General features: G+C 45.3%; 1 protein-coding gene across 1 annotated transcript in view; it reads left to right on the forward strand.

The window, feature by feature from the left end:
• The window catches only part of COL9A3 (collagen type IX alpha 3 chain), a 67,693-nt gene that overhangs the window by 37,745 nt on the left and 5,202 nt on the right, over positions 1-24,746 (forward strand). Inside the window, exons 19-29 of the mRNA XM_032218378.1 lie at positions 3,149-3,202; positions 4,472-4,516; positions 5,656-5,709; positions 5,860-5,913; positions 7,036-7,089; positions 11,486-11,557; positions 14,882-14,917; positions 18,132-18,176; positions 19,434-19,466; positions 21,549-21,695; positions 23,095-23,149. Coding sequence (XP_032074269.1) covers positions 3,149-3,202; positions 4,472-4,516; positions 5,656-5,709; positions 5,860-5,913; positions 7,036-7,089; positions 11,486-11,557; positions 14,882-14,917; positions 18,132-18,176; positions 19,434-19,466; positions 21,549-21,695; positions 23,095-23,149 — 649 coding nt within the window. The remainder of the gene's footprint in view (positions 1-3,148; positions 3,203-4,471; positions 4,517-5,655; positions 5,710-5,859; positions 5,914-7,035; positions 7,090-11,485; positions 11,558-14,881; positions 14,918-18,131; positions 18,177-19,433; positions 19,467-21,548; positions 21,696-23,094; positions 23,150-24,746) is intronic.

Here is a 24,746-nt window from a genome sequence, read left to right on the forward strand (position 1 = left end):
GGTTGCAGGCAGTACTCCCCGGTACAGGCGTACCGGAGCCTGCCCAGAGCAGTGGGTACCGTTCTGGTACGGTGCTCTGGAGGGAGCTCCTTACCTGTCCTTTAAACCCTTCGGTGCTTCTGCGCACGCGGATGGCGCACGAAAGCTGGAGTGTCACAGAGGCTTGCAGAAGCATCACTGGCAGCTACAACTCATGTGTGTGTTGCGTGCATGCATGCACTCACTGCGCACATCCATATGGGCGACGCCGGGCCTGTTCCAACTGTACCAGTTGGAACAGGATCCGGAACCCACTACTGGTGCACGTGTGCCTCCCGCCAGCCAGCTGGTTTTTGGATCATTGTCACACATATGTGGGGGGCGGGTGCATGTGGGGGACGCACACCCTCATGTGTGACGGGGGGCGGGGGTTATATGTGCATTCAAGGGAGGCGGGAGGAGTGCGGGGGTGCAGTGCCCCTCCCCCATGGCCTGTTTTTTAGTCCTAGGAGGCTATTGGGACGCGGCCTAGGCCAAAATGAGGCACAGGGAGTATGTGGCGCCCCCACCCCATGGGCCATTTTTGCTCCCAGGAGGCTGCAGGGAGGCCTACTAGGCCCAAAATGGGGCACGGGGGGAGGTTGTGTGCGTATGCACGGGGGGCGCACACATGTGCAGGGGAGGCAGGGCAAATGGGGGGTGTCGCACATGCATTGTGTTATGGGTGAGGGGACACACCCAAGTGCTGTTGCACGCTCACAGGCGTTTTTGGCATGCAACAACAAAGAGGTTTGCCATCCGTAGACTAGAAGATCGCCAAGGTCCCTTCTAACTTGGTTATTCTGTTATACATTTCATTACCTAACTAGGTAACATCATCGGAACTAGAAGGGAGTGAGATTTGCAGGACACCTCAGTTCTCATTTATCATTACTGGTTCCAAGCAACAATCCATCCACTTTGTGTTTGTGTCTTAGATTTAGTCATCCCCCCCCCCCCCAATCCCACGATAAAAATAAAACGAAGGTTGTGTGGGCGTGACTTGACTTTCCCAAGTGAGCTTAAAATGCAAGCATTAATTCTTGAACCATGATTCGGTTATCCTTCTATGCTTGCATGCTTGTTTATGAATACAAACCATCAGAGCAGGTAATTGAAAATGGGAGCATCTTAAAATAAATAAAAATGCAATTTTACATGTTCACTTGGCCATAGATGCACAAGACTCTTTATTTACGAAATGCATTGATTTGTGTTGTTTGTGAACCTGTTTTATAAAATGCTTTTGCAATGAATCAGAACGGTGTGCACTGTTGTTGACAGAACTTTTACCAAAAAAAAAAAAAAAAAGATATTTAAAATTCACTGTTGCCGGGAATACTTTACTCTGACATTAGCAAGGCGGGAGGAAAAAGCTGTTTTGCATTTTTCTCATTTTTCAACGTTTCCCTTCGTTACGTTTTTCATTTGTTAAACTCCCATTTGCTTTGCGCTGATGGGTAGACAAAACCGAAGCAGCCTTCCACAGCTTGTAAATGTTGTGTTTTGGAATCAAAGAGTAAGGGATTTGAGAAGAGTGTCCTACATGTGCAATGACAATGGTTTTTTGTGTGTAAAAGAGAGCAGAAAACCAATAATTGCCCTTTTTTTCATCTTAGAGGCAGGAACATTCGGGCATTTTCCTTACCCCCAAACATCAAATTTTCCAAGTTTCAAAGTAGCTCTCTAGTTTACAAGCAGTTGCAAATATCATACAGAAACAGGCAGTCGTTGTGATGACCCGCCCCTTATTGCTCCAACTGTCCCCCAAACGTTCCCACGTTTCTAGCAAGTCCCAGAGCAAAGTAATGGTCATGGCCCGCCAGTGGCCAGTGCAGCTAGCAGCAGATTCGGACAGTGAGGAGGTTGGAGAGGAACATGGGCCCATCCTGGAGTCTGGGAAAGGCTCTGATGAGAGCATGTGAAGCCATATCTGCCGGCACACGAGCCATCAGCTCCAGCACGCATGTGCCTGCTGGCCAGCTGATTTTCGGCCTTCTGGAGGACCAGAGGAGGCCGTTTTCGCCCTCCCCAGGCTTCAGAAAAGCCTCCGGAGCCTGGGGAGGGCAGAAAATGGGCCCAACAGACGGGCCCATTCACCCTCCTCAAGCTCCGGAGGTTTTCCTGCAGCCTGGAGAGGTGAAAATTCCCCACATACACACACATGGGGGTGGTCGCAGGTGCATGCATGGGAGGAGCCTTCTTGTGGAGAACTGTGAAGCCGTTACCGTGGCAACTCCACAGCGCTGTAGAGGAGAAGCCATTTTACTCCAGTACGGTAGAAGCCATTTTAAGGCACAACAAGCTGTATCTTAATAGAACACACACCCCGAGGGGCTTCAAGGGTGTCTTACCCCCACCACAGTATTTGCTTCCAGAGAGTAAGTCCTTGATAGGCTCCCATAATCCTGTCAAAAGAAGGAAGGAATTGAGAACTGGAGTGGATAGAACAGGTTTTTCGCCCACCCCAGGTTCCGGAGGCTTTCCCCGAGCCTGAAGAGGTGAAAATCCCCCCCTCATGGGGGTGGTTGCAGGTGCATGCATGGGAGGTGGTTACGCGCGCATATGCAGGTGGGCAGGGCACATTGTGTTGTGGGTGTGAGGCACACGTCTGTGTACTATCGCCTAGCTGATTTTCAGCCTTCCGGGGAGCTGGAGGAGGCTGTTTTCCCCCTCCCCAGGCTTCAGGAAAGCCTCCAGAGCCTGAGGAGGGCAAAAAATGGGCACAGCGGGCCAACTGGAAGTTCAGAAACAATCCATTTCTGGCTATCGCCCCCAACAGCAAGGACAAAAACGTTTGCCATCACTGGTATATACCATAGAACCAAACGTGTAAATACTGCCATCTACTGGCTGAATACTACTGTAGTTGTTGCATAGACGTTCCAACAATGTACTCCAAGAAGAATTAATCAACCTGGGTACCTTTCTTTCTTGCACAGGAGTAGGGGAAGGAAGGAAGGAAGGAAGGAAGGAAGGAAGGAAGGAAGGAAGGAAGGAAGGAAGGAAAGATAGGAGGGAGGTTTAATAAAAATAGGAGAATAGATTGTCATCATATTAAAGCAAACTCTTAATATTGTCTGTAATAGTCATCAGAAATTTACACATCACAATTTCTTTATATTCTTAGGGCGCTGCCGGTCGTTCTGGTGCTCCTGGAGAGAAAGGCCCTCATGGACTCCCTGTAAGTTTTCTTTCATAAAATTTAGATCAAAGAGATATCAGGGTGATTGGCACCGTCTCCTGATACATCTCCGACTTCTTAGAGGTCAAAGAAACTATCCTGCAGAGAGATTGGTGTCCTCTACTGTAATGTTTCTTATCTTTGACAGCGGGAAAAGCTGTAGACTTCAACTCCCAGAATTCCGCATCCAGCCATGCTTGCTAAGGAATTCTGGGAGTTGAAGCCCATACCCTCTTCAAGCTGCCAAGTGTGAGAAACACTGCTCTACTGATTTCCAGGGACTTAAAAACCTCACAATTGCCTGTGTATTTTTTTTCCCATTCCCACCCCATTTTATTTTTGACTAGCTGATAACCCGGCGTTGCCCAGGTATTTATTTATAGGGGGAACATGTCCGGACCAAATGTAATTTGCAATGTTGGATTTTCCCCCTTACCAGAGGGACCTCCCTTGTGGAGTACTGTGAAGCCATTACCATGGCAACTCCACTGCGCTGTACAGTAGAAACCATTTTACAGCAGCGGTACAAGCCATTTTAAGGCACAATAGGCTGTATCTTAACAGAACACACACCCCGAGAGGCTTCAGGGGTGTCTTACCCCCACAGTATTCATTTCCAGAGAGTAAGTCCTTGATGGGCTCCCATAATCATGTTAAAAGCATGTTAAAAGGGATTGAGAACTGGAGTGGATAGAACAAGTTTCCGCAACTTGGAGTCCACCAAATATATTAGATTTCCATCATCCCCCACGATCCATATTAGTTGAGGAATTAGAGGACTTGAGTCCTAAACGTGATTTTACAAAAGGTTTTTTTCTTCGAAAACATTTCGCTTCTCGTCCAAGAAGCTTCTTCAGTTCTTCTTCTTGGATGAGAAGCGAAGAAAACCGAGGACAAAAAACAAACAAACAAGAAAGTCCAGTTGCCTTTTGGAAAAGCAGTTTTGGAACAACCATGACCTGAATAATTGAGAATCTCCATAGACATATAGGAACTTGAGGAATAAGGAAGGCTGACATTAAAAGGAGATGGAAGAGGGGAATGTTGATCACCTTTGATTAAATTATTGAACTTGGTAGCCCACAAAACAGGAAGTTATTCTAGCATTTACTTGGGTGCATGTCTGGATGCTTACATTGATGGTTTCCTGAGTACACAAACTATTCTTTTATGAATATTTGGTCTTGGGAAGAAGACATCATCATAAATTTATTTATGGACTCTTGTTTTTCAATATTTCAACATTAGTGACACTTTTTCCTCTATCAGGGACTACCTGGGGGCGCAGGCACTAAAGGAGAAAAGGGCCAGCCTGTAAGTAAATCCTGCTATTTTGTTATTATATTAACGAAATGAAAGACTTCCAACTTTTCTCAATGTAGTTACTAATACATAACCAGGTAATCCCTCAGTGTAAGTTAAACATAACATAACCCATATATAACTCTTGAGTTTAACAACATATACAATATTTCTAACAATCTTAAATGAATCTATTTATCAACTCATTAATTCAAAAATACTTATCCGCTATTATAAAGCAAAATTATAAAAAAATAATCGCTAGTTTAAAAAGGAATCTAAACACAATCTTAAAATAAGCAAAATAGTCCATTTTAGCTTTTCCATCAGTTCATTCATGCATGCATTTTCCTTCAATTCTTCCATTCATTCATTCATTCATTCATTCATTTTCCTTCATTCATTTTTCATTTTCCTTCAATCAATTAATTAATTAATTTTCCATTTTCCTTTAATTCATTCGTTCATTCATTCATTCATTCATTTTCCTTCCTTCATTTTCCATTTTCCATTCATTCATTCAATTTCCTTCAATTCATTAAGTCATTTACCTTCATTCATTTTTCATTTTCCTTCCATTCTTCATTCAATTTCCTTCCTTTATTTTTCATTTTCCATTCATTCATTCATTCATTCATTCAATATCCTTCAATTCATTCATTCATTCATTCATTCATTCATTCATTCATTCATTCAGGAATTCATTTTCCTTCAATTCATTCATTTTCCCTCATTCATTTTTCATTTTCCTTCAATCAATTAATTAATTCATTTTCCATTTTCCTTTAATTCATTCGTTCATTCATTCATTTTCCTTCCTTCATTTTCCATTTTTCATTCATTCAATTTCCTTCAATTCATTAAGTCATTTACCTTCATTCATTTTTCATTTTCCTTCAATTCATTCATTCATTCAATTTCCTTCATTTTTCATTTTCCATTCATTCATTCATTCATTCATTCATTCATTCATTCATTCATTCAATATCCTTCAATTCATTCATTCATTCATTCATTCATTCATTCAGGCATTCATTCGGGCATTCATTTTCCTTCAATTCATTCATTTTCTTTCATTCATTTTTTATTTTCCTTCGATTCATTCATTCATTCATTCATTCATTCTGTTTTCCTTCCTCTTTTTCCCAAAGGGAAGCCCTGGAGAAATGGGGGAGTCTGGTCCTTCAGGAGAACCAGGTATACCTGTAAGTATCTCCCCAATATTTGTTCAATATTTCTCTCTCTACCTCTAATGAGGCATTTAAGATGTTGTCATATCACAAGTTACATTTGGATTATCCTGGATTAGACTCATGGAAAACACAGAATCAGCGATTTTGCATTTGTCTTTCTAGGGAACTCAAGGTATCCCTGGTGAGAGAGGTGAAGCTGGGCCAAGAGGATCTCCTGTAAGTAACCATTCTAATCAATCAATCCATTTTGTATGACCCAAACCTGCCATTATGGCATTCAAAAAAACTGAACCAGGGTTCTGGAAGCTCCATCTGTGAGCCTGGTGATGATCATAATAAATCTAGATCACTGCTCCAAGATGTTTAGAGCTTATAACTGTGGACCAAGGAAGATGGCCTTGAAGGTGATGTGCAAGCTCCGTTGCCAAGACAACAAGGGATGAAAGAATGTTTAAGTACAGAACATCCAGATAAGTTGGAGTTTGGAGTTTATTCAATTTGTAGGCCGCCCTATTCCCCGAAGGGGACTCAGGGCGGCTGAACAAAAGCCAAGGGAGGGGAAATTACAAAAAGTAAAACAAAAACAATCGGACAATACGAACAATTTAAAAGCACAACAGACACAGCACATTCGAGTGGGGGGGGGGACTCAACCCCAGGCTTGCTGGGACAACCAGGTCTTCACGGCCGTCCGGAAGGCCCGAAGGGTGGAGAGGGTCTGAATCTCCATGGGGAGCTCGTTCCAAAGGGCCGGGGCAGCCACAGAGAAGGCCCTCCTCCGAGTAGTCGCCAGCCGACATTGGCCGGCAGATGGAATACGGAGGAGGACTAATCTGTGGGATCGAATGGGTCTGTGGGAGGTAATCGGCAGAAGGAGGTCTCTCAAGTACCCAGGTCCAATACCATGTAGGGCTTTATAAGTAATAACTAGCACCCTGAAGCGTATCCGGAGACCAATTGGTACCCAGTGCAGCTCGCGGAGGATAGGTGTAACGTGGGTGTACCGGGGTGTACCCACAATCACTCGCGCGGCTGCATTCTGGACCAGCTGGAGTCTCCGAACACTCTTCAAGGGCTGCCCCATGTAGAGCACATTGCAGTAGTAGTAGATAGATAACATATGGAAGCGATCCCAACACCTCCCTAATCAGGCTGTTGGTTTGAGCTTTGAGCTTGGCAATTTGGTTGCAAACATTTAATCACCATTTGAGGAGATCGGCAGTGTGGACTACTTGTAATGTTTTTTTTTTCCTTACCTAAAATATTGTCACCTTGGAATTGCTGTTCCTGCTGAAGATGGTACTATCTTCCTTCATTGACCCATTTTTTTTTCTACAGGGACAGCCAGGTCTACAAGGGCCTATGGGAGTAGCAGGTGTAAGAGGTTTCCAGGTAAATCAAATTCAAAACATAATTTTCGGATGGAAAGGGCAACTGTACCCAGGCCGGGTGGGGGGGCTGCAATTGGTGTCTGTATCCTGCTTGGAGGGGCACTACCAAGGATTTCATGATGTCAACAAATCAAGTAGGTGTTTCTCAACCTTGGCAACTTTAAGATGTGTGGACTTCAACTCCCAGAATTCCCCAGCCAGCATGGCTGGCTGGGGAATTCTGGGAATTGAAGTCCACACATCTTAAAATTACTGAGGGGGGGGGGAACAATGAGGTAGAATCTATCCAATAGTCCAGTCTTTAATCTTACCGACACTCTTCTTTCCATTGTGGCTGAGGAATTCTGGGAATTGAAGTCCAAACATCTTAAAGTTACTGACGGAAAGAAACACTGAGGTGGAATCTATGCAATAGTCCAGTCTGCTTTTTAATCTTCCCAACACTCTTCTTTCCATTGTGGCTGAGGAATTCTGGGAATTGAAGTCCAAACATCTTAAAATTACTGAGGGGGAGAAACACTGAGGTGGAATCTATCCAATAGTCCAGTCTTTAATCTTACCGACACTCTTCTTTCCATTGTGGCTGAGGAATTCTGGGAATTGAAGTCCAAACATCTTAAAGTTACTGAGGGGGAGAAACACTGAGGTGGAATCTATCCAATAGTCCACTCTGCTCTTTAATCTTCCCAACACTCTTCTTTCCATTGTGGCTGAGGAATTCTGGGAATTGAAGTCCACACATCTTAAAATTACTGAGGGGGAGAAACACTGAGGTGGAATCTATCCAATAGTCCAGTCTTTAATCTTCCCGACACTCTTCTTTCCATTGTGGCCGAGAAAATCTGGGAATTGAAGTCCAAACATCTTAAAGTTACTGAGGGGGAGAAACACTGAGGTGGAATCTATCCAATAGTCCAATCTGCTCTTTAATCTTCCCAACACTCTTCTGTCCATTGTGGCCGAGAAAATCTGGGAATTGAAGTCCAAACATCTTAACGTTACTGAGGGGGAGAAACACTGAGGTGGAATCTATCCAATAGTCCAATCTGCTCTTTAATCTTCCCAACACTCTTCTGTCCATTGTGGCCGAGAAAATCTGGGAATTGAAGTCCAAACATCTTAAAGTTACTGAGGGGGAGAAACACTGAGGTGGAATCTATCCAATAGTCCAATCTGCTCTTTAATCTTCCCAACACTCTTCTTTCCATTGTGGCCGAGAAAATCTGGGAATTGAAGTCCAAACATCTTAAAGTTACTGAGGGGGAGAAACACTGAGGTGGAATCTATCCAATAGTCCAATCTGCTCTTTAATCTTCCCAACACTCTTCTGTCCATTGTGGCCGAGAAAATCTGGGAATTGAAGTCCAAACATCTTAACGTTACTGAGGGGGAGAAACACTGAGGTGGAATCTATCCAATAGTCCAATCTGCTCTTTAATCTTCCCAACACTCTTCTTTCCATTGTGGCCGAGAAAATCTGGGAATTGAAGTCCAAACATCTTAAAGTTACTGAGGGGGAGAAACACTGAGGTGGAATCTATCCAATAGTCCAGTCTGCTCTTTAATCTTCCCAACACTCTTCTTTCCATTGTGGCCGAGAAAATCTGGGAATTGAAGTCCAAACATCTTAAAGTTACTGAGGGGGAGAAACACTGAGGTGGAATCTATCCAATAGTCCAATCTGCTCTTTAATCTTCCCAACACTCTTCTTTCCATTGTGGCCGAGAAAATCTGGGAATTGAAGTCCAAACATCTTAAAGTTACTGAGGGGGAGAAACACTGAGGTGGAATCTATCCAATAGTCCAGTCTGCTCTTTAATCTTCCCAACACTCTTCTTTCCATTGTGGCCGAGAAAATCTGGGAATTGAAGTCCAAACATCTTAAAGTTACTGAGGGGGAGAAACACTGAGGTGGAATCTATCCAATAGTCCAATCTGCTCTTTAATCTTCCCAACACTCTTCTTTCCATTGTGGCCGAGAAAATCTGGGAATTGAAGTCCAAACATCTTAACGTTACTGAGGGGGAGAAACACTGAGGTGGAATCTATCCAATAGTCCAATCTGCTCTTTAATCTTCCCAACACTCTTCTTTCCATTGTGGCCGAGAAAATCTGGGAATTGAAGTCCAAACATCTTAACGTTACTGAGGGGGAGAAACACTGAGGTAGAATCTATCCAATAGTCCAGTCTGCTCTTTAATCTTCCCAACACTCTTCTTTCCATTGTGGCTGAGGAATTCTGGGAATTGAAGTCCACACATCTTAACGTTACTGAGGGGGGGGAAACACTGAGGTAGAATCTATCCAATAGTCCAGTCTGCTCTTTAATCTTCCCAACACTCTTCTTTCCATTGTGGCTGAGGAATTCTGGGAATTGAAGTCCAAACATCTTAAAGTTACTGAGGGGGAGAAACACTGAGGTGGAATCTATCCAATAGTCCAGTCTGCTCTTTAATCTTCCCAACACTCTTCTTTCCATTGTGGCTGAGGAATTCTGGGAATTGAAGTCCACACATCTTAAAATTACTGAGGGGGAGAAACACTGAGGTAGAATCTATCCAATTCAGGGGTGGGTTCTGGCTACTGCTACTGCCGGTTTGCTCAGGGATGCGCAGTATTGAAAAAATGCGCAGAAGCAAAAAAACAAGATGGTGGTGCTTACGGCAGCGCCGAGAGAACCGGTTTGGGCGCGTGGCAGGCTGAGTTAGTACCTACTCGTCCAAACCGGTCCAAACCGGTAGGAACCCACCTCTGATCCAATTGTCCAGTCTGCTCTTTAGTCTTCCCAACACTATTCTTTCCATTGTGGCTGAGGAATTCTGGGAATTGAAGTCCAAGCATCTTAAAATTACTGAGGTTGAAAAACACTAAGGAAGAATCTATTCATTTGTCCAGTCTGCTCTTTAGTCTTCCCAGCACTCTTCTTTCCAATGTGGCTGAAGAATTATGGGAATTGAAGTCCATGCATTCTTAAATTTGCTAAATTTGAAGAAAAACAGATATAAACAATGGTAGGCTCCATACGGTTCGCACCGGTTGTCCCAAACCGCATGTTAATGTTCTGAGCAGTTCGGAGAATCGGTTGGTAGAAGAAATCTTTTCCCACTTTACAGGGCTAATCCTGCAACGAACACAGGAAGGAAAGATTCTAGTATGCCTGTATTTCTAGCCTAATCCTTATCTTAATTGCCACCCCTGCTGCTTTAAGTGTTTTCAGAAACTGCCTCTAACAGCCTTAATGCTTCTTGGCAGTACGCCTAGACTTTCTGTCTGTAGCTGAGCTTCTCCGGAGTTCCCTTACCCCCGGAGTTTTTTGTGGTACTTTTGTAGTACTTTTTGTGGTGTTTTTGTGGTACTTTTATTCCTGGGGCTTGAACATTAACATTTTGTGCAACCTCCGGAGCACGAAAAACCAGCCCTACGGGAAAACTGGAAATACAGGAACTGACTTCTGGTTTGGCCATAGGGCCATTTTTCACCATCCCGAGCCTTCAGGAGGCTTCCCTGAAGGCTCAGGAGGTCAAAAACCAGCCCTACGAGCAAACCGGAAGTCACAATTCCTAAACTTCCGGGTTCCCCATAGGTCTTTTTTTCACCATATGGAGGCGGTGGGCCGGGGAGACTGTTTTCACCCTCCCCAGACCCCAGAGGTCTTTCTAGGAGCTTGGGGAGGGTGAAAAAAACATACCAAAAGCAGAGGGGTATGACCCCTTTGCGCTCCACCTGCTTTTGGCACGGGAGCCAAAAAAGGTTCGCCATCACTGCCTTAGGATATCTTGTGAGGTGAGTGAGACCAGCTGGTATCTTTAAGTGGTGCATTTCGGATGGCATTACTGTCGGTTCACTCATGGGCATGCTTCGCTGGATGCTCACTGCGGGCACATGCGCAGTTCAATGGAAATTGTTCTGCGCATGTGCAGAAATAAAAATAAAGATGGTGGCAGCGACGACTGGGGAACCGGTTCAGGGGCGTGGCCAGCCTGGGTTGCAGCCAGTTCTGCAATCCCAGCCAGCATAACACGAACAATTCGGCTGAACCAGGCCAAACTGGTAGAAATCCACCTGTGGTGCAAATCTAATAAACGAAAGTAGTAAATAAGGCAGGTTGTGGGAAACTAAATGGAGCTGGAGAGATAGAAAACTAAAATGGCTCATGGGGATCTACAACGTAGAGATTTGCCAGTGGCAAACTAGCAACTTTAAAATTCAAAGTTGGCTAAGATGGGTTTTCTGTTTTTTTCTTTTCGGACTGTTTTAAGCCACCTTCTGAAATGCTGCCGATTTTGAATAACTTTGTTATTCAACAAGTTTGTTCTTGAATAAGTTTGATTCAAACACCCCTTTCTCCCTTGTTTCAGCTTTCTCTCTTATTTCTCTCTTTTCGTTTAACTTTCCAGGGCCGTGCAGGACCAAGTGGGGAACCAGGCCGACCTGGTGCCACTGGGCTACGGGGTGAATCCGGCCAGCAGGTAAATCTTCTGCAAAAAATGAACAAATGACGCAATGAGGCTCTGATGAATGTTACTTCGATGAATGCAGAATTCTTTTGGGTAGGGCTACAAGGTTCCACCACAAAACCGCGCTCGACTAAACCGCGCTCGACTAAACCGCGTAGCTGACGTCATCAACAGGGCAACAACAGCGCGGAGACAGAAGCACGCTGTAAATGCTAAACCTAAAATTAACACCTAATCCTAAACCTAACCCTAAACCTAATCCTAAACCTAACCCTAAACCTAACCCTTAACCTAACCCTAAACCTAACCCTAAACCTAATCCTTAACCTAACCCTAAACCTAATCCTAACCCTTAACCTAACCCTAAACCTAACCCTAACCCTAACCCTAACCCTTAACCTAACCCTAAACCTAACCCTAACCCTTAACCTAACCCTAAACCTAACCCTAAACCTAACCCTTACCTTAAGTTGAATCGGCTTGCTTTCAAAGCACTATTTAAAGCGCCCTTCTTTCTCCACGCTGGCTGTTGTCGCCCTGTTGATGACATCAGCAACGTGGTTTCATTGGGCGCAGCTTAATCGAGCGCGGTTTTGATGGGTCACGGGGCTACAATATTTAATTCAATCAATTCTGTAATGTAAGTCAGGGGTCCCCAGTCCCACAGGCTATGGCCTGTTCAAAACCTGGTGGCAAGAGAGATGGTGTTCTGACCCAGCTCCACAAACACGACAAATTGCAATGATTCCTTCATTAGGAGCGCCAGCAGCCCCGGCAAAACGTTTCTCTTTCACCGCAGGCTAACAGGTCTGCCTGACAGGGAGATGAATAGTTATCTGCCACATCTATTCATCTCCGCTGCCTTTTATCCCCAGAGCTAGGGTGGGGCTTCGCTAGCAGTGGTGGCTCTTCCTTCCCAAGGACCGGCCCATAGATTTCCACTGCTCTCCTCTGCCTTCTGCGCATCCATGCATCAGGCACTGGACTGATGTTCAGCCCAGCTGTTCCTCCACTTCCTCCTCAGCCACCTCCACACCTGGGGGCTGGTGACTCTCCACCTGAGGGCTGACGGACGGTCCAGGCCCTGCCTCTGTCTCTCTGCCAGCTCCATTCCCTCTTCCCCCTCGGAGCTCTCAGGTTGCCTTGATGCTGATCCTGACTCCCACGCCGCCTCCTCCTCTTCTAATTCGGCTGCTGGAGGGGCCAACGGGCCACAACAGATGGGAAAGCCCACGTGCGTGAAGCTGCAGTCGTGCAAGCGGAGGGTGCTTGTCAGGGCCGGATTTAGATGAAAAGAGGCCCTAGGCTATTCCACTTATGAGGCCCTTTCACCTCCCATTTTTAAGTTTGTAAATTACATGAGAGACAATAAAATACATCATTACTGTGATATATATCAATATATATAGCTGGCCTCCCGACAGAGGGCGGTTCTGCTCTGCGACAAAGGCAGCGAGGCCAGCCGCCTCCCCCGCTGCGCTCAGCTGCCCAGCTCGGCCCCCTCGCCCTCACCTGCCTGGCTGCTGGTGGGCTCCGCGTCGACGGGGCGGCTACTGGGAGCGGCCGCGCCTCTCGCCCAACCGCCGGTGCCGGGAACATGGGCGGGCTCCCCAACTGCCGCGGTGCTGGAACGATTTTAATCAATACATGTTTATGTTTGTTTATTAGTCATATGCGTAGAATTTCTCCTTATTTTCGGTTCAGTGTTTTAGTGTTCACTGTTTTTAGAATAGTGTAATTTTAATTTTGCTAACAATTTGAATGTAGGCCCCTCTTGATCTTGAGGCCCTAGGCTGAAGCCTAGTTAGCCTATAGGAAAATCCGGCCCTGGTGCTTGTGCTCACGCGCAAAGCTGTACTTTCACAAATGGAGCACTTCCCCCCCCCCCACAGAAATGGAGCTGTGCATGCATGCATGTACACCTGACACTCACACCCACCTGTGCGGAGCCAAGCTGGAAAGTTTGGGGGCCGCTGATCTAAGTTACAGAATCGATTTAAAATATTTCCATTGATGAAAGATGGCTGCAAAGCAAGATTTTCCTACTGCATGGATGTTAGTTGTTACTGTTATTAAACTACTGTTAGTTAGTTACAATTGGATGTTACTGTTATTAAATTATCAGCTACAGTATAACAGGGTTGGCAGGGTCCTTGAAGGTCTTGTAGTCCAACCCCCTGCTCAAGCAGGAGATCCTATATACCATTCAGGACAAGTGGCTGCCTAAGCTCTTCTTAAAAACCTTCTTTAAAATAATTACTGTTGTTTTCTCTGTTAGAGAAATTAAGAAATGCCTTTTTAAAAGACCAGTTGTTTCAAAACACCTGTTGGGTAGAAGGCGGGGCTTGATGGCAGCTCCACCCACATTTGTGGATTCATTGCATGGGATGTCATTTTAGAACAGAACATGAAATGGGTGGAGCATGCCGCCCACAGCTCCTTAACTCTGCCGTGCATTTACTGCAGGGTTTCTCACCCTTAGTAACCTGAAGCTGTGTGGACTTCAACTCCCAGAATTCCCCTGGCTGGGGGAATTCTGGGAGTTGAAGTCCACACATTGCTTCAAATTGCCACGGGTAAGAAACACGATCTATTGCAAAAGTGCTCCAAATACTGTTTTAAATGTAAGCAATAAAATTAGTCAGAAGAGATTGTTTTAAATCACTGTGTGGCAAGAGCGGCGGCAAACAAATTTAACAAATAAGTAAATAATTTTTAAAAACCATTCTGACAATAGACTTACCTAATCCAAAAGGTACTGTATTTTTTTGGAGTATAAGAAGCACCCTTTTCCCTCAAAAAATAAGGTGGAAATCTGGGTGCGTCTTATACACTGAATGCAGCATTTTTTGCCTCCTGAAACCCCGCCCCCTTCACCAAAATGGCCATGCAATGCCTTTAGGAGGCTTTCAGAGAGCTCCTGGGGGCTGGGGAAGGCAGAAATGAGTGAAAAATGGGCTGTGTTTTGCTCAATTTTGCCCTCCTCCAGCTCCCAGGTGTACTCCTATAAGCCTCCTGCAATTTTTTAACAAAAATGGGTCGGTTTTTGCTCATTTTGGGGGGGCATCCCCCAGGACCATTCTGCAAACCCCCTAAAGGCTATTCATGCCTTTTTGGGGTGGAAAACGGGTCCGTTTTCATGAAAAACGGGCCGTTTTGGGGAGGTTTGCAGAGTACACAAACTTTTTTTTTTAATTTGCCTCTTCAAAACCTTGGTGCGTCTTATACTCCGAAAAATACGGTACTTATTTATATTGTGTCCTTGCAATTTGAGTAACTTGCTGGTCAATTGTTTCTGGCAATTCTTTTTCATGCTTTTTCTTTATTTGTTTCCAGGGTCCTACTGGGGTTTCGGGACCCAAAGGTAACCAGGTAAGATAAAGATCTCAATTCTTTGGATGCATAAATCATATTAAAACCATGGTTTGTCTAATCCTGGTTTACAGAATAAATTTCAGTGGCTGGGCTCATCCAATTAACTAACCACACAAACCACATTATGGTTTGATTGCGGTGTGAAACATTAGTTTGTGCCCCTAACAGCGCATGTGTAATGGTACAGTTATCCAAAGCAACGCAAGTTCCATCTTTTTGGTAGGTATGTTGCAACACTGCACCCGTGCAGGAAAGGGGCAGAGCTGGTGTTGCAGAAAGAAGATGTTGAGGCCCGCCAGTGGCCAGCAGAGCTGGCAGCAGATTTGGACTGTGAGGAGGTTGGGGAGGAAGATGGGCCAGTCCTGGAGTCTGGAGAAGACTCTTATGAGGATTCTGCGTCAGAGGCAGAGACGGGGCCAGGGCCATCTGACAGTTATCAGCTGCCTTCAGAGTCAGACATCAGTGAGGCAGAAGAACAGCTGGAGCCTGTTCCCAGGGTGTGCATGTGCAGAGTTGCCGGACGAAGGGAACAGCTAAAGAACAGGGGTCGACTTGAGAGTAAGGCCACAAGTGGACAATGAATGGCCCCTCCCAGAGAAAATAAAAGAGGGGTGAATGGGGAGTGGAGTTTGCAGGAGACAATTGATTTGCTCGTGACTCTCTGAGACTTCTTGCCGAGTTTTGCAGATATCGACCTGGCAGCTCTCCAAGCCAGATAAGGTCTGTGACTGTAAATCCTCCCTTGAAAAGGCTTTGTTGGATGTGAATGAGCAGAATTCACAGCAAATTAATAAAAGGGTTTTTTGTTGGGACTAGGAGTTTGCTTCATGCTCTTGGGAAGCCTTGGTCAGAACAGAAGAGCTTTCTCTTGTTCTTTTGGTCAAAGCTTCAAATTGTGTGTAGCTGACCAAGGATTGAGATGCAATGGGCGAAGTCTTGAATTCATTTCCTTTAAACATTGGTTAATTGTCCTCACTGTTTTGAATTCCAGGTGGTTTCTCTCTTTGGTTAGTTTCCACCCATTGCTTCTTGTCCTGCCCTCAGGTGCTTTGGAGAATAGCTTGACTCCCTCTTCTTTGTGGCAGCCTCTCAAATACTGGAATGCTGCTATCATTTCCCCCCTGGGGAGTGGGGAACCAATTTCATTGTATTTATGTACAATGACAATAAAGATTATACTTATACTGGTCCTTCTTTTCTCTAGTAATGTGTGCTGTAATTCTATTTTGACCAACAAGGTCAATGGGAGAAGCCAGATTGGCTTAATGACCACATTATTCACTTAATAACTGCAGTGATTCACTTAAGGACTAGGGGGGGGGAAAGGTAGTAAAATTGAGTGCGAATCACTTGAAAATTGTCTTGCTTAGCAAGGGAAATTCTGATCCCGATTGGAGTTGTAAGCTGAGGACTACCCAGAGCTACAACTTAAGTTTTGAGAAGTTATTTCCATCTTCAGTTAAGTTCGAGGTAGTTTAATCTAATGGACATATTTTTGCATACTTTTTCCTTAACACGTTTATTGATCCCATATGTTTTTGTATACTCATTCGCAAAACAGATTTAGAATCACACGTGGCTGCCTGCTGCATAAATGACAGAAAGTGTGAATTGTATAAAACTGTATAATACAAATTGAGCACATTTTGTTCCTGTCCTTGGCAGTAATTTTCCGCATACTGGAACAAGGAAGCCCTCTTCTGGTTTACATGAGAAAGTTTACTTCTAACCAAGGGCAGCAAATAGATGTAACAACTCATAAAATTGTTGAAAAGCATCCTATTTTAAAAAATGTTCTTCATTGAAGGTTTAACCTTGAATTAAAGTCACTTTCTTAGAGCTCAAAGCTTTGCGTTCAGAGACCCAAAGGTGATTTTTCCAAAAGGCAACTGGACTTTGTTGTATTTTTCCCCCCTTTGAAAACATTTTGCTTCTCATCCAAAAAGCTTCTTGGATGAGAAGTGAAATGATTTAAAAGCGGGAGGGGGGAAGGAATCAAGAAAGTTCAATTGCTTTTTGGAAAAACCACCTGTTGGAAGAAATGTCCATCTGGATTTAGTTCCAAGTGCGGGGGAAAGACACTGGATTCATGGAAGTTGCTTGGAAAGAAGGTTTATTGACAATGGACAGGACCACATGGTTTGAGGTCCTGGGCAGAAAAGGGAAGAGATGCTGAGGGTGCCTGGGTTTTATGCCCTCTCTGGGCTTTGAACCTGAGCTTGTATTCTGATTGGTTGTCAGACTCCCATGGGGCCATGCAGGGGCAACTTTGTAGGCTGTCCCGAGTCCCAAGCTTGGTTGAGCCTTGCTGGGTGATGTTGTAATGAAAAGACTTTGGGATTCCTATTATGGCTCTGCCTGAAGGAGGTAGATCTTTGATATGTAGAATAGACTGGAGCTGATTAGGAAGAGGGTCCATTTATTGATGAAGCAGAACAACCAAGGACGTGTGATTCTGGTGCAGCTGACCACATGGAGTTGGAGTGGGCTGTATTTATATCTTATCTTGGGCTTTGCACTTGAGCCTCCTGTTCCTGTACAAGAATATGTATTCTATTGGTTGTTGTCAGACTCCCCAGGTGCCATGTACAAATCCTAGGAGTGTGTCTGAGTTAGGTTTGGTTTAGGTTTGGGCTGATGCAATGAAGGGCCTTTTGGGGCAATTCCTACTGTGGCTGAGGGCTAACCCTACCTTTGTTCAGACCTCTCTGCAGGGAATTTGTGTCTATGAATAGAGCTACCTAGATCTCAATAAGCTCTTTGTCTCTTAAATGCTGACATCTGCTGAGGGCTATTAAGAAAGGTGGGGGCTGCTTTCTCCCTCTAAAAAAACATGTTTCTCCGTTTCTCATCCAGGGAAATATAATATTCTGCCTTTTAATATTTCTGAAAACATTTCATTCTTCTCAGAGAAGGGTGAGTGCTAACTTCCTACAAAGCTAAGTAGGCTTGAGGTTAATATTGGATAGGAAACCCACCAGGAAATTCCAGGAATGTAGGGTTAGTGAGTTGAAAGGGATAGTGAGTTGAGAAGAACATCTCAGGAGAACATGAAGGGAGACTTAATGCTGCCAAAAAAATTGCGTGGCACATCCAGGAAGCTATGAGAGGTTGATTCAGAAGAAAACTAACATCAATCATCATTAGCCCAAAAATTCTAAAATCTTGTTTTCCTTTTTGATAAATGTATTCTTTCTGTTTTCCTGTATAGGGCATTGCTGGGACAGATGGACTACCAGGAAGTAAAGGAGAACAGGTATGTAATGAAACCGGGCTGGGAGAGTCCCACCTTAGGCATGAAAGCAGCTGGGTGACTTAGGGCCAAACACCAGGAGACAATGAGTTCTATGAAAGCAGCTGGGTGACTTAGGGCCAATCACCAGAAGACAGTGAGTTCTAGTCCCACCTTAGGCATGAAAGCAGCTGGGTGACTTAGAACCAATCATCAGGAGACAGTGAGTTCTAGTCCCACCTTAGGCATGAAAGCAGCTGGGTGACTTAGAACCAATCATCAGGAGACAGTGAGTTCTAGTCCCACCTTAGGCATGAATTTCAGCTGGCTGACTTGGGCCAATCACTAGGAGACAGTGAGTTCCAGTCCCGCCTTAAGCATGAAAGCCTGGCTGAGGAATTCTGGGAGTTCAAGTCCACATATCTTAAAGTTGCCAAAGTTGAGAAGCACTAAACTACAGCTTTGCCTGCTGATTCAGTGGTCCTGGGATCTTTTTAATTTTATTTTTAACTAACTCCTCGACACATCTGCAAGGCTCTGGAGTAGAAGATCTCGGAACTGAAGTTATGATACAGAACTGAATCAGCATGATGAAGGTTACTCTAGGGAAGACCCCAGCTATATTCATCCACGATGCTGGAAATGCAGAGTGTATTCCCACACTATACAAAGGTTGACACTTAGAATATTCATGACTGGGAGAGACATAGGAACAAGGTCAACCAATATATAGGCATGGCAACTGGGTCAGCCAATGGAAACTATTTGGTGACTGAGAGCCATGCCAGATGGCTTGGATCCAGGCCGTGGGTTAGCCTGCAACTTTCTGAGTCTGTGCAGAGAATTGAAACAGAAACTTAAGCAGTCTGCTGCTCTGATAACTAAACTAGCAGTCTGTCTGGGCTTGTCTCATACAAAACTAACTTGCTTGTGTTTGCCTGTAACTCTCCTGCCTTGTGTTTACTTGGAAGAATCACCTGTTGGTATTGTACATTTATTCATCTATTCTTATGCATATAAAGAAGTTAATGAATCCAGCTGCATCAGTTATCTGCGTGTGCTTCTGGATTTTTCTGCAACAAACTCTGACATTATAGTCCTTCCAACTCTAGCATTCTTTAATTCTACTTCAATCCCCAAGTAAGTTGTTCAGATGATAAATTTGGATGGCGTATTTGTGAGCTGCAATGACAAGTAATCCAGATTCTTCAGTTTCATTTTGGTTTCCTGCATGGGATTGAAAGAAATAACTTTATTTCAATTTCTTTCTTCTTTTCTTAGGGCCCTTTTGGCTCTCCTGGACAGAAAGGGGAAGTGAGTATCCTATACTTTTTTTTCATTATATGGATTTGTACTCCTTTGCCTGGTGGTTTTTATTTTTAAAAAATCCGAGACGTCGCTGTCAGAGGAAGCGGTGCAAAGGAAAATGAATGTCACCCACAAAAGGCTTCCTGACCGCTTCCCCGCCATTCTTATATTTCATTTAAAAGTCCCCGCCAGCAGCGCAAAACAGAAGGCCAACAATATAGCAGCCAGTGCTTTAAGCGAAAGCTATTTGCATGTGGTGCAGAGGTGAGTTCTGGATCCCGTTCCAACCGGTACGGTTGGAACGGGTCCAGTGGTGTACACATGGACGTGTGCAGCATGCACATGAGTCTTAGCGCCTCTGCGAGTCTCCACAATGCTCCAGCTGCTCAGCGGAGCATCTGCGCGTGCACGGAAGTGCCAAAGACTTAAAAGACCAGTATGGAGCTTGAGCGGGCGGAGCACAGTACCGGAATGGTATCCGATGCTCCAGGCAGGCTCCAGTACACCCGTACCGGGGCGTATCGCCTGCAACCCACCACTGATGTGGTGCTGGCCTGAGCAAGACAGGAGGGCAGTTCCAATAAAACATATAGGAGAGAGAGCACACCTGGAATCCTGCATCCAGTTTTGGTCTCACATTACAAAATAGATGTTGAGACTTTGGGAAAAGTGCAGAAAAGAGCAACGAAGAGAATTAAAGACCTGGAGACAAAAACGTAGAGAGAACGGTTGCAGGAATTGGGTATGGCCGGTCTATAGGAAAGAAAGACCAGGGAGGATATGATAGCAATATTCCAGTATTTGAGGGGCTTACGCAAAGAGGAGGAGGTCAAATTATTCTCCAAAGCACCAGAGGGCAGGACAAGAAACAAGGGATAGGAACTAATCAAGGAGAGCCGCAACATGGAATTGAGGAGAAATTTCCTAAGGACAATCAACCAATGGAGGAGCTGGCCTTCAGAGGTTGTGGGTGCTTCATCACTGGAGGTTTTTAAGAAGAGACTGGATAGCCATCTGTCTGACATGATATAGGGTCTCCTGCTTGAACAGGGGGCTGGACTAGAAGACCTCCAAGGTCCCTTCCAGCTCTATTCTCATTGATTGATGGAGCCAGTTTGGTCTTGTGGATAAGGTGCTGCCTGGAAGCCAGGAGACGTTGAGTTCTAGTCCCACCTTGAGCATGAAGGCTGACTGGTTAACTTGGGGCCAGTTTTAACCCAACGTCCTCCGCCTAGTTAGCGCCCATGATGGTTACCAGTCAGTCACATGTCCAGATCATGATTAGAGATTTGCTTAGCTTCTATAAGGCAGTGTTCTCCAACCTTGGCCACTTTAAGACTTGTGGACTTCAACTCCCAGAGAGTTGACTGTTGGCTGAGGAACTCTGGGAGTTGAAGTCCACAAGTCTTAAAGTGGCCAAGGTTGGAGACCACTGCTATAAGGCAACTGCATCCCTCAAGGGCTTTTAGGCCCAACTTAGTGGCCACAGCTTCTCCATTTAGGACAGTGATGGCTAGCCTTTTTGTTGTCATGTGCCAAAAGTGTGCACAACACCCCCCGTGTGCACCTTGCTCCGGTGCATGCATGCGTGACCCACACACACACATCCGCCCTGCCACCGCCCATTTTTCGCTTCCTGGTTGGTGTAGGAGGACTTCCAGGACCAAAACGGGGCATGGCAGGGCATGTGAGGCCCCAAAATGCAATGTGAGCAGCCCCCTGCATGCGCCCCACCCCCACACATGCATGTGTGACCTGTTGGGCATTTGTGCATGAACACACACACCCCCACGCTCCCCCGTGCATGCACCCCATTTTTGGCTTCCGGGTTGGTGCACGAGGCCTTCCAGGCCCAAAATGGGGAGGGGGAAGGCGCACGAGGCTCCAAAATGCATTGCGAGCAGACACCCCCATGCATTCGCCCCCCCCCCATTTATGCGCAGCAGAGACCCAAAGACCAGCTGACCAGGGGTGGGGTTGGAGCGACGGCTGATGTACCCACATAGAGGGCTCTGCGTGCCACCTGTGGCACATGTGCCATAGGTTTGCCATCACGGATTTGGGATGTTCTTCATTCTTCTTTTGCAGGCAGGACAGAGAGGAGAGCCTGGCCCGAAAGGAGTCCACGGCCCCAATGGAACTGCTGGACTTCCAGGAATTCCAGGCCATCCTGGCAAAATGGGTTTGCAAGGCGAGCAAGGAATCCCTGGGATTGTGGGGAAACCAGGCCCTCCGGTAAGAGGTTCTGGACAAAGCCTTGTGTCAACTCACAAAGCATTTCTAGTCTGCTCTCGAGTTGCCATGGGCAGCAAGAGCGGGGGAGAGCACATTCCACGCATACCTTCTTCCAGTTTTCAGATCTCCAATTCCCAGAGTCAGCTTGTGAGGCGTGGATTTCTACAGCCCGCAGGAGTGCCTCGCTGGAGAATGTGATTTATGACACAGACTGAGAGGAAGTTTGTGGGAAATCAGGTCAAAGTTGAGCCATAAATTACGTGCGGCAGAGTTGACCTCACTGGAGTAGATGCCGACATGCTGCTCCTAATAAATAGCTGGTTTTCTTTTGAAACTTGGCTCGAGACTCATGAGTTAATTAGGGCATCTGTCGGAACCGTGACGCCTTCTGCAATTGTTTGTTGGTGCTGGTCTTCCCGTTTTTTTCTTCCGATTCCAATTTAAAGCTCATTTTCACTGGGCTACTCCTAATACAGGTAGTCCTCGACTAATGGCCACAACTGACCCCATAATTTCTGTTGTTAAGTGAAACATGTGTTAAGTGAGTTTTGCCCCATCTTACAACCTTTCTTACCACAGATGTTAAGTGGTAAGTCGAGGACTACCGATAAGTCTCGTAATGAATGAAAGGTTGCTGCAGAGTTACTTAGGGAGCTCCGTAGCGAGGTATCATGACGTTGGAAGATAAATTGCAACTCTTTAGAAGTCATAAAAATCTCTGGTGCAGACCAAATTAAGGGAGGATGGAGGAGATGTTCACAATGAGACCCCAACTCTTCTGAGGGATTTCTAAATATCGTTGCATAATATTAGGGATAGGGGCACAATGGCTCAGCAGTTAAAAATGCTGAGCTTGTCTGCTGGAAAGCTGACAGCTTTCGGTTTGAGACCCGAGTGCTGCGGGAAGGGATGAGTTCCTGTTCCTTGCTCCAGCTCCTGCCCACCTAGCAGTTCGAAAGCATGCAAATGCGAGTAGATAAATAGGTGCCACTTTGCTGGGAGGGTAAGCAGCGTTCTGTGCGCCTTGGCTTATGCTGGTGACATCACCACAGAAGAGAGCCGAGGTGGCGCAGTGGTTAAATGCAGCACTGCAGGCTACTTCAGCTAACTGCAGTTCTGCAGTTCGGCTGTTCAAATCTCACCGGCTCAGGGTTGACTCAGCCTTCCATCCTTCCGAGGTGGGTAAAATGAGGACCCGGATTGTTGTTGGGGGCAATATGCTGACTCTGTAAACCGCTTAGAGAGGGCTGAAAGACCTATGAAGCGGTATATAAGTCTAACTGCTATTGCTATTGCTATTGTCTTTGGACAATGCTGGCTCCCTCCGCTAGAAAATGAGCAGCGCCCCCTAGAGTCAGATTTGACACAGGAAACCCTTTACCTTTTCCTTTAATTGTAGGGAAAAGAAGCTAGTGAGGAACGCATCCGAGAACTCTGCGATGGAATGATCAGTGGTGAGTACAGCTGCAAATTCTTGGGCAAGGAGATAATATTTATTTTGCCAAATGGATCGTTGGTGACAAGCGAGTGGGGCGGTGGCCTAGAGGGGGAGCTCTCGCCTCACAATCAGGTGTCTATGAGTTTGATCCTAGGTAGAGGCAGATATTTCTCTCTCTCTGGGCACAATGAGTAAATACCAGCTGTGAACTTCGCATTGGTGACAGGAAGGGAATCCGGCTAGTAAACTCTCAGCTCCATTCAGTTGCCCCGACTCCACTCCACTGCAAGGGATTACGGGGTCGTTAAAAGATTTAAAAAAAGTTTCCGGTGACGAGTCCTACAACCTGAGCAAATCCTTCGAAGAGTCCGAAGGGCTTCTGTTGTGGCCTGCCAGCGGCCAGTGAAGCCGGTAGCAGAGTCGGACAGTGAGGAGGTTGGGGAGGAAACAAGTTAGAACGAAGGAGAAATTTCCTGACAGTTAGAACAATGAATCAGTGGAACAACTTGCCTCCAGAAGTTATAAATGCTCCAACAATGGGAATTTTTAAGAAGAGATTAGATAACCATTTGTCTGGAGTGGTGTAGAGTTTCCTGCCTATTCTATTCTATTCATTGGCCTTCAAGTAGGACTTAGGAATTTGACATTTCTGAATAAGCATATGAGATACTGGAATAAGAATGGTTTGAAATCCATCCCTTGGGTAACTCCAGAAATTTTTTCTTTCCCCTTCTTTTAAAGACCCTGTAGTCCCTTGCATCAAGGTGCCGTTGGGCCCACTGAGTGTTTACTGGCCAGATACCCTTCCTGACACCCATGAGGAGTTCACAGTAGATATTTTCTCTTTGCGCTCAGAAACATAAATATTTTCCACTAACCAGGATCAAAGTCACAACCTCCTGATTGTGAGACGAGAGCTCAACCTCTAGGCCACTACGTCTCTTCTTGGGTGTTCCAGAATATTGATCGATAATAGCTATTATTAATGTTATGTTATGATTTTGGAATATTACATCCAGTTTTGGTCATCTTGATATAAAAAAGATGTGGAGACTCTAGAAAGAGTGCAGAGAAAAGCAACAAAGATGATGAGGGGACTGGAGACTAAAACACATGAAGAACAGTTGCAGGGACTGGGTATGTCTAGTGTAATAGAAAGAAGGACTAGGGGAGACATGATAGCAGTCTTCCAATATCTCAGGGGTTGCCACAAAGACGAGGGAGTCAAGCTATTCTCCAAAGCAATAGCAATAGCAATAGCAGTAGACTTATATACCGCTTCATAGGCCTTTCAGGCCTCTCTAAGCGGTTTACAGAGAGTCAGCATATTGCCCCGAACAATCTGGGTCCTCATTTTACCCACCTCGGAAGGATGGAAGGCTGAGTCAACCCTGAGCCGGTGAGATTTGAACCGCTGACCTGCTGATCTAGCAGTAGCCTGCAGTGCTGCATTTAACCACTGCGCCACCTTGGCTCTTGAGAGCAAGATAAGATGCAATGGGTGGAAACTAATCAAGGAGAGAAGCAACTTAGAACTAAGGAGAAATTTCCTTACAGTGAGAACAATTAATCAGTGGAACAGAAATTGCCTCCAGAAGTTTGAATGCCCCAAC

Source organism: Thamnophis elegans, chromosome 5 (genome assembly GCF_009769535.1).
Source record: "Thamnophis elegans isolate rThaEle1 chromosome 5, rThaEle1.pri, whole genome shotgun sequence".
Taxonomy (NCBI): domain Eukaryota; kingdom Metazoa; phylum Chordata; class Lepidosauria; order Squamata; family Colubridae; genus Thamnophis; species Thamnophis elegans.